Genomic DNA, 11065 nt, shown 5'->3' with positions numbered 1-11065 from the left:
CCCGGCTATTTTTCAGTTGCAGCCATCATTGTTGTTTGGTAGGCCCGGGCTGGATTCAAACCCACCAGCTCAGGTGTACGTGGCTAGTGCCTTAGCCGCTTGAGCCACAGGTGCTGAGCCCCTGCTAGTTTTTTGTCGTCATGTGTCCTTCTCACCTTCATGTATTTGTTGAAGACAGTCTGGATCTCCTCATTGATGCTAGGTTGCAGGACAGCTCGGAGGAGATCCATAGAGATAGCAGGATCTGTGAAACTGCATTCAGGAGGGAGACAAGAGTCAGAGGGCATGTCCCCAAAATATTCTTTCCCAGTATGCCCCATTATTGACATAGAATCCTTTCACAACAATACTAGACAGGTTTTATTGGAAACTGAGAAGATGCTTAGAATCTGTGCAAATCATACTGATGCATTATTTTACTGCATTCTTATAATAACTCTATGAAGTGGGTATTACTTTCAAAGTGTTTTACAAAATATAATATTTACATAGAAAAGTCTAAATATGTTGAATAATTAGTGATTATTCCTTTCATCACTAATCAGATCAAAATATATAATCAGCATCCCAATGGCACACCTTGTGTTCTCTCCCTTTCCTGAGATGGATACTACTATCAGCCCCACTGTACAGTTGAGAAAACAAAGGCACAGAGAAGTTAAGTGGCTTTTCCAAGGTCTTTCAGTTAACAGATGTCAGAGTCTGCATTAGAAAACAGTTGTTGGGGGTGGGCGAGGTAGCTCATGCCTATAATGCTACACTCTGGGGGGGCCTAAGTAGGTGGATTGCCTGAGCTCAGGAGTTGGGAGACCAGCCTGAGTAAGAGCAAGATCAGTCTCTAAAAACAGCCCAGCATTGTGGCAGGCAGGTGCCTGTAGTCCCAGCTACTAGGGAGGCTGAGGCAAGAGAATTAACTTGAGCCCAAGAGTTTGAGGTTGCTGTGAGCTGTGATGCCACTACACTCTACCACAGGCAACAGAGTGAGACTCTGTTTAAAAAACAAAACAAAACAAAACTAATAACACAGTTGTCGAACTGAGAGCCAGTGCTCTTAATTTACTGGCTATCTGACCTCGTTAGACCATGAATGCTAAGGATCTTAGGTACTGTTGAATCCACAACCCATCTCTTCTCTCTCTCCATTCTGTACATGACCTCAAAGGGTATGTGACCTGTTTAAGGTCACACTAAAAGTTTCAGAAGCTGTCTCCTCTTCTCAATCCTGCTCTTTCTAGTCTGCAGATCTCCTCAGTCTTGTGCAGTTGGGTTGTGGCTAGGATCCCAAAGTCAGCGCTTAGACTAAGTGCCACCCAGGGACAGCCTTACCTTGTTGTCATCTGTGAGCGTCGGCCCCTTCGCTGCACCTGTCGGTGCTTTATCATTATGTTCCAAGGGTTCTGTGAGGACGAAGGGAGTAAATATCACTGAGGCCTGAGACACTGGGGTGGGAAGGAGATGGAGGGTGGGCATGAATTTAAACCTAGACATCCCTGCTTCTCAGATCCTTCCACCACCGCTTCCACCTTGGGGTGGAGGGGAGGAGAGAGGTTGGGTGGACCGCCCTGCCGGGGACGAGGAATGAGGAAGTTTCCTGCCTTAAAAGTCCCCCACCTTTTCTGGAACAGCAGGACTAAGGGAATTAAGTGTCTACAGAGGGTCTACTCAGTGGCAGGTGTTGTACTGGGCTCTTTAGCCGCTTTATCATCCCATTCCCACAACAACTTGAGACAGGTACTAATTATCCCCACTTTATAGGAGAGAAACCGGAGCTCAGGGGTTTGACAGAACTGGCCCAGGTCACCTAGCTAGGAGAGCGGCACCTGAATTTGAAGCCAGGTCGTCAAACTGCCAATCCCCAGGGCAGTACTAGCCGCGGCGTTCTCTCGCCCGCGGGCCAGGGTCCCGGGAGCCCGAGGCCCTGCCGGCCCGAGCCCAGGCCTCACCGAAGGCGCCCTCACCGTGAGAACCAGCTGCCCCGCTGCGCCCGCATCCCCCAGCTCGAGGCCGCCCCGCTCGGCTCCGACGGGTCCCCGCGGTTGCTCCGCGTCGCCAGTAGCCCCCATGGCGCCCCCGACCGCTACAACTTCAGCCCGACTCTGCCACCGGCCGGAAAGTGACTCCGTCACGTCATCAGAGCGCGTCGCCCGCCGGCCCGGAAGTGCGACTCGGAGAGCTAAGAGGTTACCATGGGAACCGGAACGCTGCCAACAGCCGGTTCCGCCCTCTGTGTGGAGGTGGCCGGGCACCCCACCCCGCCCCCCGGGAAGGCTGAGTCTCGGTTGTGTGGTGTAGGTGTTCAGGGACGGTTCAGTCATGGGCCCTTCCCGGCTGAACCAAAGCCCGTGGATAAGTGCAGGGTAGCAGCAGAGGAGCAGGTTTCCACAGGCTGGGGCTGAGGAGCAGAGGGGACCGTTTCGTACATTGGCCCCAGAAGTTCAGTCTTTGAAAACCCTAGATTTTGGCCGGGCGCAGTGGCTCACTCCTGTAATCCTGTGGGAGGATTACACTCTGGAAGGCCGAGGGGACTGGATTGCTTGAGCTCAGGAGTTCGAGAACAGTCTGAGCAAGAACGAGACCCCCATCTCTACTAAAAATAGAAAATCTAGCTGAAGGTGGTGGCGGGCGCCTGTGGTCCCAGCTACTTGGGAGGCTAAGGCAAGAGGATTGCTCAAACCCAAGAGTTTGAGGTTGCTATGAGCTATCATGACACTATACCCAGGGTGACAGAGTGAGACCTGTCTCCAAAAGAAAACTGTAGATTTGAATATGCCAGGCACTTGTCTCTGGAGTTGGGAGCAAGCCTAATGCTGGAACTAGGAACTCCAGCAAAGGGGGTGAGGAGTGTGGTCTGTGCTATCCCAAACATGTCTCCCTGCGTTTGACCCCATGGGCTGTCTCGTGTGTCTGAAGGCATCAGAATTAAGGTTGAGTTTTGCTGGTGGACTTTGCCAGCCTCAGGGCGCTGAGCCTTCCTCCCCAGATGGATGATTCTGGGATGGTCTGAGGAGTGTAGGTGCTTAACAACTGTCGAGTTCCCTAGATGTCCTCTTAGTTCTGTCTCAGAGATAAAACATCTCTCAATAGAATTGGATCAAGCCAGAGCACGTTACTCTTACCAGGTCACTATATGTCTCGCAGTTAGAAAGATCTGGGTTCAAATTCAGTATGGTGTCGTGCTTAAGAACACTGACTACGGAAATGGATTACCTGCCTTTGTTCTACTACTTATTCGCTATGTAACCTACATTTCTTAAACTTTCTGTGCCTTAGTTTCCCTGACTGTAAAATGGGGATAATAGCACTGAGTTTATAGGGTTGCAGTGAGTATGAAGTGAGTTAATTCATGTAAAGTGCTTAAAACTGTGGCACAAGTAAACCCTCAACCATCACTATCTTTCCTTACTATTATGAAATCCCAATGGTCACCATTTATGAGCATTTTTTTCTTAGCCCCTCTGAATCTGTTTTTTTTTTTTTTTTGAGACAGAGCCTCAAGCTGTCCCCCTGGGTAGAGTACCATGGCATCACAGCTCACAGCAACCTCCAACTCCTGGGCTCAAGCAAGTCTACTGCCTCAGCCTCCCAAGGAGCTGGGACCACAGGCGCCTGCCACAACGCCCGGCTATTTTTTGGTTGCAGCTGTCTTTGTTGTTTGGCAGGCCCGGGCTGGATTTGAACCCGCCACCTTAGGTGTATGTGGCTGGCACCTTAGCCGCTTGAGCCACAGGCACTGAGCCCGTTTTTTTTTTTTTTTCTTTTGAGGCAGTCTTCCACTGCTACCCAGGCTAGAGTGCCATGGCCTGTGCCTACCTCACAACAGTCTCAAACTTCTGGGTTCAAGTGATCCTCCTGCCTCAGCTTCTGAGTAGCTGGTCCTAAAGGCACCCACTACAACTCCCAGCTAATTTTTCTATTTTTAGTAGAGACAGGGTCTCCCTTTGCTCAGGTTGGTCTCAAACTCCTGAGCGCAAGGGATTCTGCCTCCTCGAACTCCCAGAGTGTTAAGACTACAGGTGGGCCACCATGCTTGGCATGTATCAGGTTTTTTTTTTTAACCTCTAGAAGATTATAGTGAGGATTAAAATAATGTATAGAAAGCACATATTAGGGCATCAACAAATGTGAATCATCTTCATACTCCAACATCATCCTTATGACAATAAGGGCAACTTCCTGGCACCAAACTCTTCGGCCTTGTAAAGGAAGTTTTCACCTTATGCCTTGAGTATCCGCTGCCCTTTAATCACACAGGGCTAAGCAGTGCCAGTGGACACTATTATGTATGACAGCTGACTAAAGACAGGAGCAGGAAAGATAAAAATAAAACAGTGGTTACGGCGCCAGTCCCATACACCGAAGTTGGTGGGTTCGAACCCGGTCAGGGCCAGCTAACCAACAATGACACCTGCAACAAACATTAGCCGGGCTTTGTGGCAGGCGCTTGTAGTCCCAGCTACTTGGGAGACTGAGGCAAGAGAATTGCTTGAACCCAAGAGTTTGAGGTTGCTGTGAATTGTGACAGCACAGTACTCTACTGAGGGTGACATAGTGAGTCTCTGTCTCAAAAAAAAAAAAACATAAAAAAGATGAATAAAGAGGAAATATATAGGCAAGTGTTCTCTTGGGTTCTGCCAGCTGGCTCATGTGGGCTAGAGGCACTAAGATGTAGGTTTCTGGTGCATTTGTATTAGTTTTGAACAAACTCAAATATTGTTTTTTAATAGTTTTCATATTCTCTGAGTAGTCTGTTCCGTTCTGTCTTTTCCAAGTTGCTAGGATAAACAAGAACCACAGGGTTATTATGCTTTGGTTATTTTATTAGCCTTGACTGTCTTCTTCTTAAGATATGTCCTGGTCCTTCCCTCTGTCATTTCAGCTGCAGCTGTATCCTTCCAGTGCCCTTCAGGGCTCTTTTTGATCCTTTATTCGATGGCCATCCCTCCATTTTCCCAGTTACCCAACAGATTCCTCATTGTTGTCCAGGAGTGTTGTTTATATTCCATTATGGAGTTAGATCACCCCATCACATGTGCCCTTTGGTGGTGCTAGGAATTTTCCCATGTAGCAGCAGCCAATCTCTCTTCTTATTAGGAGAAGATGTTCTTGGACAATATTGTAGAAGAGAAGATTTGGGGAATGAGTTTAGGGGAATCCCTAGTCCTTCCCTTTTCTTGATCCATACTCTGGGCAAGGAGTCTACCTCTGACCTGAACTGAGCTCTCATCTCAATTGTCAGCATCCTCATGATGTTAAGCTGCCTCTTCCTTCTGAAGGCACTTCTTGCTCTTGGGTCCCTGGCATCCTGGGTATCTGCAAATAACTATGGTGAGCTATTATTTGGGATCCCTGGCTAACAGTAACAGAAAGTAACTAGAAGAGAAGTCATCTCTTGCCTTCTCCCAGAGCAAGGTGCTCGTTTGTGAAAATGATCCTCTCTGTGGGAAAGGACTGGAGGGATAGATTCTCAGGACAGCCAGGGGAGATCTTCCTGGATTTCTTTACCCTCTTTGGACAAGGGATAGGACTTCTAGTTGGGTTTACTAGAGGCTCTAGCTTTTCCCTAGAGCTCTTTAAATGAGAATGGGATCACTGAATCTGCAGAAGGGCTAGTTCTTTAGTATTGTAGATGTATGTTAGTAGCTGTGTAGGAAGGGGAAGGTGGTTGCAGAGATTTCAGATAGGAATGTTTGGGGGGGGGTGCTAAAGGTCCTTGAAGTACATTTGGCCTCCATTCCCTGTTTCTTGAGGCCAGTCACCCAAGCTCACATGCTGTATTTTGCAGTGAAAGAGGGAGAATGCCCTCCCGATAGGAACCCATGTAAAGACCTGTGCCAGGGCGATGGATCGTGTCCACCTGGGCATAAGTGCTGCACCACAGGCTGTGGGCGGATCTGCCGAGGAGACATTCCTATGGGTATGTTGGCATGAGGGGCAAAATCCCAGTGTACTCTCTGACCTCGCCTCTGGGCGAGAGCTTCCTACTTCCTAGGTTGGCTTTTGAAATCTAGATCGCCTAAAGCACATCTCCTTTACTTTTTCGGGGTCCCTTCTTTCACCATTCGGTCCCCCCAGTTTTTTGGCTCCTATCAGAAAAGAACACATCACTGATTATCTGTTTTTTACTTCGGCCTTAAGAGTTCCTGAAAAGGCTGGAGGGCAGAGTTGTGAAGGGAAGCCGATTTAACATAGTGATTAAGAGGATAGAAGACCTTGGAACCAGGCAGCTCTTTTTAAACCTTCCATAAGCCTTTAACAGCTCTTTTTAAATCTTAAGTTTTTAGGCTAAGTTTCCTCATCTGTAATATGGGGATAGTTATGAGTATCAAATGATATGTTCCTGGCTTAAGGTAAACATCAGTAAATGTTACAGTAAATACTAGCTATTATTTTTGTTACTGTTACTATCTCTTTGCAGGGATTCCTTCCTCTGTTTTTTCCTTCAGCTATGCCTGTCAGCGTCCCTAGGCACTGTTACCTCCTTTCTGTTGTTATTTCCCTTTTTGCTACAGGGAGGAAAGGAGATTGTCCCAGTGTTATTTGGAAACGAGCCTGTTTTACAACTTGCAACACTGATGAGAACTGTCCAGATATAAAGAAATGCTGCAAGAGGGGCTGCAAAAAGACCTGCGTAGTCCCAAACTTTAAACAGAAGCAGGGTAAGAAACCCCATCCCCGCACCCTTTGGTCTTTTTGACTTGCTTGTTTCTTTCTCAAATAGACACATATCGTTTTGTTGTTGGTTTCACTTCACTTTGAAAAACAATAATGAAATGCCCGCTGTATTCTGAGAACTAAAAAAAAAAAAAAAAAAGATATGCAAAGAACCCCCAAGTCATGATGACTTGTGGTATGTGGCCAAGGGAGGCAGAGGAGGGTGTCAAGAGGGCAATCTTGGCAGGTCCTTGTTTGTAGGCAAATTTGAGTGTTGGGTAAGTCCCAACTTCCGTTGTCAGTTTAGATATTCTCTGTTAAAATCTTAGCCCAAGAATCTGCAGAGATAGAAAATTGAATCTTGATACCCCTGCTCTGTGGAAGGCAGAACACAGTTCCTCACTCGCTTCTGAGACTCTGTGTCCCCTCTGTACATATACAGGTTGGCCGGCTCTTGTTGGCAATGGACTCTCTCTCTCTTTTTTTTTGCAATTTTTGGCCAGGGTTGGGTTTGAACCCCTCACCTCTGCATATGGGGCTGGCGCCCTGCCCCTTTGAGCCACAGGCGCCGCCCAAGCAATGGACTCTCTTTTATTCTGGTTCTGGCAAAGGTATATTTGAGAGGGACTCTTTTTCCCTCTTGCAGAGTTTCCATGACCTAATCTCTATTTATGCAGTCATTTCTTTAATAAATATTTATTGAATGTTTATTATTTGTTAGATCAAGAGGTAGAATCTGGGTACATTATGGTGACCAAAGTAGATCCCATCCCTGCCTTCATGGAGCTCACAGTCTAATAGGGGAGAAAAAAGTTTAATAAATAACCATGTAAATGTCTAATTTTGAACTGTGATAAGGATAGCAAAGAGTAATTAAAGGGTACTGAAGGACGGAGGAATGAGGACACTCACTTTGTACTGGGCGGTCAAACATGGCATGTCTGGGGGATGCTGACATTTACACGGTAACCTGGAGGAGTAGTTGATGTTAGTCAGGGGAAGGGCGTGATGGACATTCCAGGTGTGGGGATCTTAAGATGACCAGGAGCTTGCAAATTTGAGAAACTGAAAGAAAATTGGTATAGTGAGAGTAGAGGTAGAAGGGGGACAATGAAGCCAGGTGAGGATGGAGAGCAGTGAGACTAGGGAGCTGGCAGTCAGGAGGGAGAATTTGGAGGTTAGAAGTAACAGAACTTGGCTCAGCACCTGTGGCTCAGGCGGCTAAGGCGCCAGCCACATACACCTAAGGTGGCGGGTTTGAATCCAGCCCGGGCCCGCTAAACAACAATGATGGCTGCAACCAAAAAATAGCTGGGTGTTGTGGCAGGTGCCTGTGGTCCCAGCTACTTGGGAGGTGGAGGCAAGAGACTCACTTCAGCCCAGGAATTGGAGGTGTGAGCTATGATGCCATAGCACTCTGTCTCAAAAAAAAAAAAAAAAAAAAGTAACAGAACTTTCTGTTCTACTCCTTGCCTCCTTCCTCATTTCCTCAAGAGACTCCTCAAAGGCAATTGATGGTGTATATTCTCTGTCTAGCCCCTTCTTATTTTTTCTCTCTTTTTGGAGATTTTTTGTTTGTTTGTTTTGTTTTGTTTTTTGAGACAGAGCCTCAAGCTATTCCCCTGGGTAGAGTGCTGTGGCATCACAGCTCACAGCAACTTCCAACTCCTGGGTTCAAGTGAGTCTCTTGCCTCCACCTCCCAAGTAGCTGGGACCATAGGTGCCTGCCACAACGCCCAGCTATTTTTTGGTTGCAGCCGTCATTGTTGTTTGGTGGGCCTGGGGTGGATTTGAACCCGCCACCTTAGGTGTATGTGGCTGGTGCCTTAGCCGCTTGAGCCACAGGCGCCAAGCCATTTCAGAGATTTTGATGGCTGCTTTTGCTTATTTGTGCCTTCAAAAATATTTTATTTTCATTGTCTATTTTACTGGAGTGATATTAGATATATAAATTAACTTAGGGAGATTCAATATTAAAATAATATTGAATCTTTGTGTCTTTCCATTGTTCAAGTGTACTTGATATATTTCAGGGTGTTTTATAGTTTTAAAATATTTCTCTGTAAACATGCCTAAGGATTTTCATTTCTTTTCTGCTATCTTAAATGGGGTCTTTTATTGTGTTATCTAAAGGAACTGGAACAATTCTCTTGTCTGAGTGTATGTGGCAGAGTGTCAGATTAGAACACCTAGGTTTGGGTTATTAGAGATGGGTGTTCAAGCCTGAGGTTCAGCAGTGCCCTGGGCCAGTCTCTTCTCTGAGCCTTTCTTCTCTTCTCCGTAAGATGGGAAGAATAAGCCCCAGAGGATTGTCGTAATGATTGAAAGTATATAAAGTGTATGGCCTTCGGTTACATTAGCTTCCTTTCTTTTGCCTCCTAAGGTGGGCTAAGTCAGAGGAGTACAATTTCTAATCATTTCCTTTTAACTAGAACCAGGACAGTTTTCTTCTCTCTGATCAATTCCTGTCTGATACTTTGAAATGTGACAATCTTTTTCCTTCCAAATAAACTTTCCTAGGTAGCACGTCCCTTCCCGCTCCCCACTGGGTCTGTCTGTGTCAGACTCGTGCACCTATCTTGGGCAGCCAGCCCATAAGAGAGAATGGAAGGTTAGATTCCTTGCCAGGACCCTTGAGGCTCAGCTCTGGAACCAAAGCCTGGGAGTCTGTCTCAGGCAGTTCACTCTTGCTGGCTCGAAGGGCCTAGTAAAATATTCTGGGTCTGGTTCCTATACCTAATTCCACAGAAAGCTCTCCTTCCTGGGCTATGAAAAATTCCTGCTTTTTTGAAGCTCTGACATTGTGAAAGCCAGTGCTGGTCTTTTTAGTAAGGTGGATAGGCAGTCAGATTGCACAGGGCATAGGGGAGACTCTGGGACTTGTTCTCATGAGGCAGTCCTGGTCTCAACATGGGCTGGAATCTTGGCTCTTCTGCTTGCTTGCTTTATGGTCTCATGCCTGTAATTCCAGCACTCTGGAGGCTGAGGTGGGTGAATTGTCTGAGCTCAGGAGTTCGAGACCAGCCTGAGCAAGAGCGAAACCCCATCTCTAAAAATTAGCCAAGCATTGTGGTGGGCACCTCTGTAGTCCCTGTTACTTGGGAGGCTGAGGCAAGAGAATTGCTTGAGCCCAAGAGTTTGAGGGTGCTGTGAGCTCGAGCCCATGGCTCTCTACTGAGGGTGACAAAGTGAAACTCTGAGAGCAGAGGATCCTGGCATGAGGGGTGGTGTGAACCAGGTTTTTTCAAGGTCTCTGGAAATAAGAAAAAAAATGATTAGTCATAGCACTCTGGGAGGTCAAGGCTGGTAGAGTGCTTGAGCTCATGGGCTAGAGACCAGCCTGAGCAAAAATGAGACCCCTGTCTCTACTAAAAATAGAAAAACTGAGGCAAGAGGGTCGCTTGAGTCTGAGTTGGAGGTTGCTGTGAGCTATGATGCCACGGCACTTTACCCAGGGTGAAAGCTTGAGACTCTGTCTCAAAAACAAACAAAGGAACGCTTGGATAGAACGAGAGAACCAGATTTCAGTGAATATAATGGAATATGAAGGCTGTCTAACTTACATAGAAGGATTGCATAATCTGACTTGGAGGTAGTGAGGCCCCATTAATTCCAGATGTTCAAGCCGAGAGAGGGGGATTGTTTAGCAAGGATTCAGGCTTAAGATAGGGTGTTGAACTGGGAGGTCATCCTGGGCACTGACCAAAAGGGCTGTGCTCTGACCTTCAGGGGCTCAGCCTATCCCCAGGGAGTCCCTTCCTTGCTTTGTGAAACCCAAAGAGAATAGAGGCAAGGTCCCTATGCCTGGTTCTAGAGATGAGGGCAGAGAGTAGCACGGAGCTGGTAGCATTGGCCACTTCCGGGCCAAGCTCAGCAAAATGGTGAAATCTGGGAAGTATGGTGCTGATCTCAGTCTCCCCACTTTCTAGGGTACACAGTATAACTCCATGAGAAGTTTATCTGGCTATTTTTTTTCCATCAGATGATTTTACGCCAGTCTTCTCAGTTGTGGGATAAAAGCCTTTTGTTCTTTGTTAAGTGGATTTCAGTGTTTGTCAAGCAGGTGGGCAGGTGCAGGGAGATGCATCTGGTGGTTACAGAGACCAACTTTTCTGAATCAAAAACCAAGGCACGTGGTTTTGATGTGCTCGCACAATAGCATAGAATATTTAAAATAGGGGCTGCTAAGGAAAGACCCAAGATGCAAAGTTATTATGCCTCAGTTGTTTAGCTGCATGTTTTTCTTGGAATCTCACACTTGCTTTTTCCATGATGGCAGCGTTCCCAGAGCCAGCTGTATGCAATTAAACTTACCTCTTCCTCCTTGGAGGCACTGGGCCGGTCTTGCTTTGGTTTTCTACAAAACCTTTAATTGCCTGTCACATTTCTCTCCAGTTTTTTTTTTTTTTTTTTT

General features: G+C 46.8%; 2 protein-coding genes across 4 annotated transcripts in view; one reads left to right on the top strand and one right to left on the bottom strand.

Annotated features, from left to right (window-relative positions):
- DNTTIP1 (deoxynucleotidyltransferase terminal interacting protein 1) overlaps window positions 1-2124 on the bottom strand; it is a 28357-nt gene extending 26233 nt beyond the window's left edge. For all 3 annotated transcript variants that reach the window (XM_012803902.2, XM_023511922.1, XM_003787647.1), the window contains exons 1-3: window positions 1959-2124; window positions 1327-1397; window positions 156-252 (exon numbers count right to left, since the gene is read on the bottom strand). In XM_012803902.2, coding sequence (XP_012659356.1) covers window positions 156-252; window positions 1327-1397; window positions 1959-2063 — 273 coding nt within the window. In that variant the 5' untranslated portion in view covers window positions 2064-2124. The remainder of the gene's footprint in view (window positions 1-155; window positions 253-1326; window positions 1398-1958) is intronic.
- Window positions 2125-5243: 3119 nt separating this feature from the next.
- The window catches only part of WFDC3 (WAP four-disulfide core domain 3), a 10037-nt gene continuing 4215 nt past the window's right edge, over window positions 5244-11065 (top strand). Inside the window, exons 1-3 of the mRNA XM_012803811.1 lie at window positions 5244-5325; window positions 5783-5914; window positions 6510-6653. Of these exons, the coding sequence (XP_012659265.1) occupies window positions 5244-5325; window positions 5783-5914; window positions 6510-6653 (358 nt within the window). The remainder of the gene's footprint in view (window positions 5326-5782; window positions 5915-6509; window positions 6654-11065) is intronic.

Source organism: Otolemur garnettii, unplaced genomic scaffold (genome assembly GCF_000181295.1).
Source record: "Otolemur garnettii isolate 467f Iridium unplaced genomic scaffold, OtoGar3 scaffold00023, whole genome shotgun sequence".
Taxonomy (NCBI): domain Eukaryota; kingdom Metazoa; phylum Chordata; class Mammalia; order Primates; family Galagidae; genus Otolemur; species Otolemur garnettii.
Note: the sequence above shows the minus strand (reverse complement) of the source record. Positions and strands in the feature narration are given on the sequence as shown.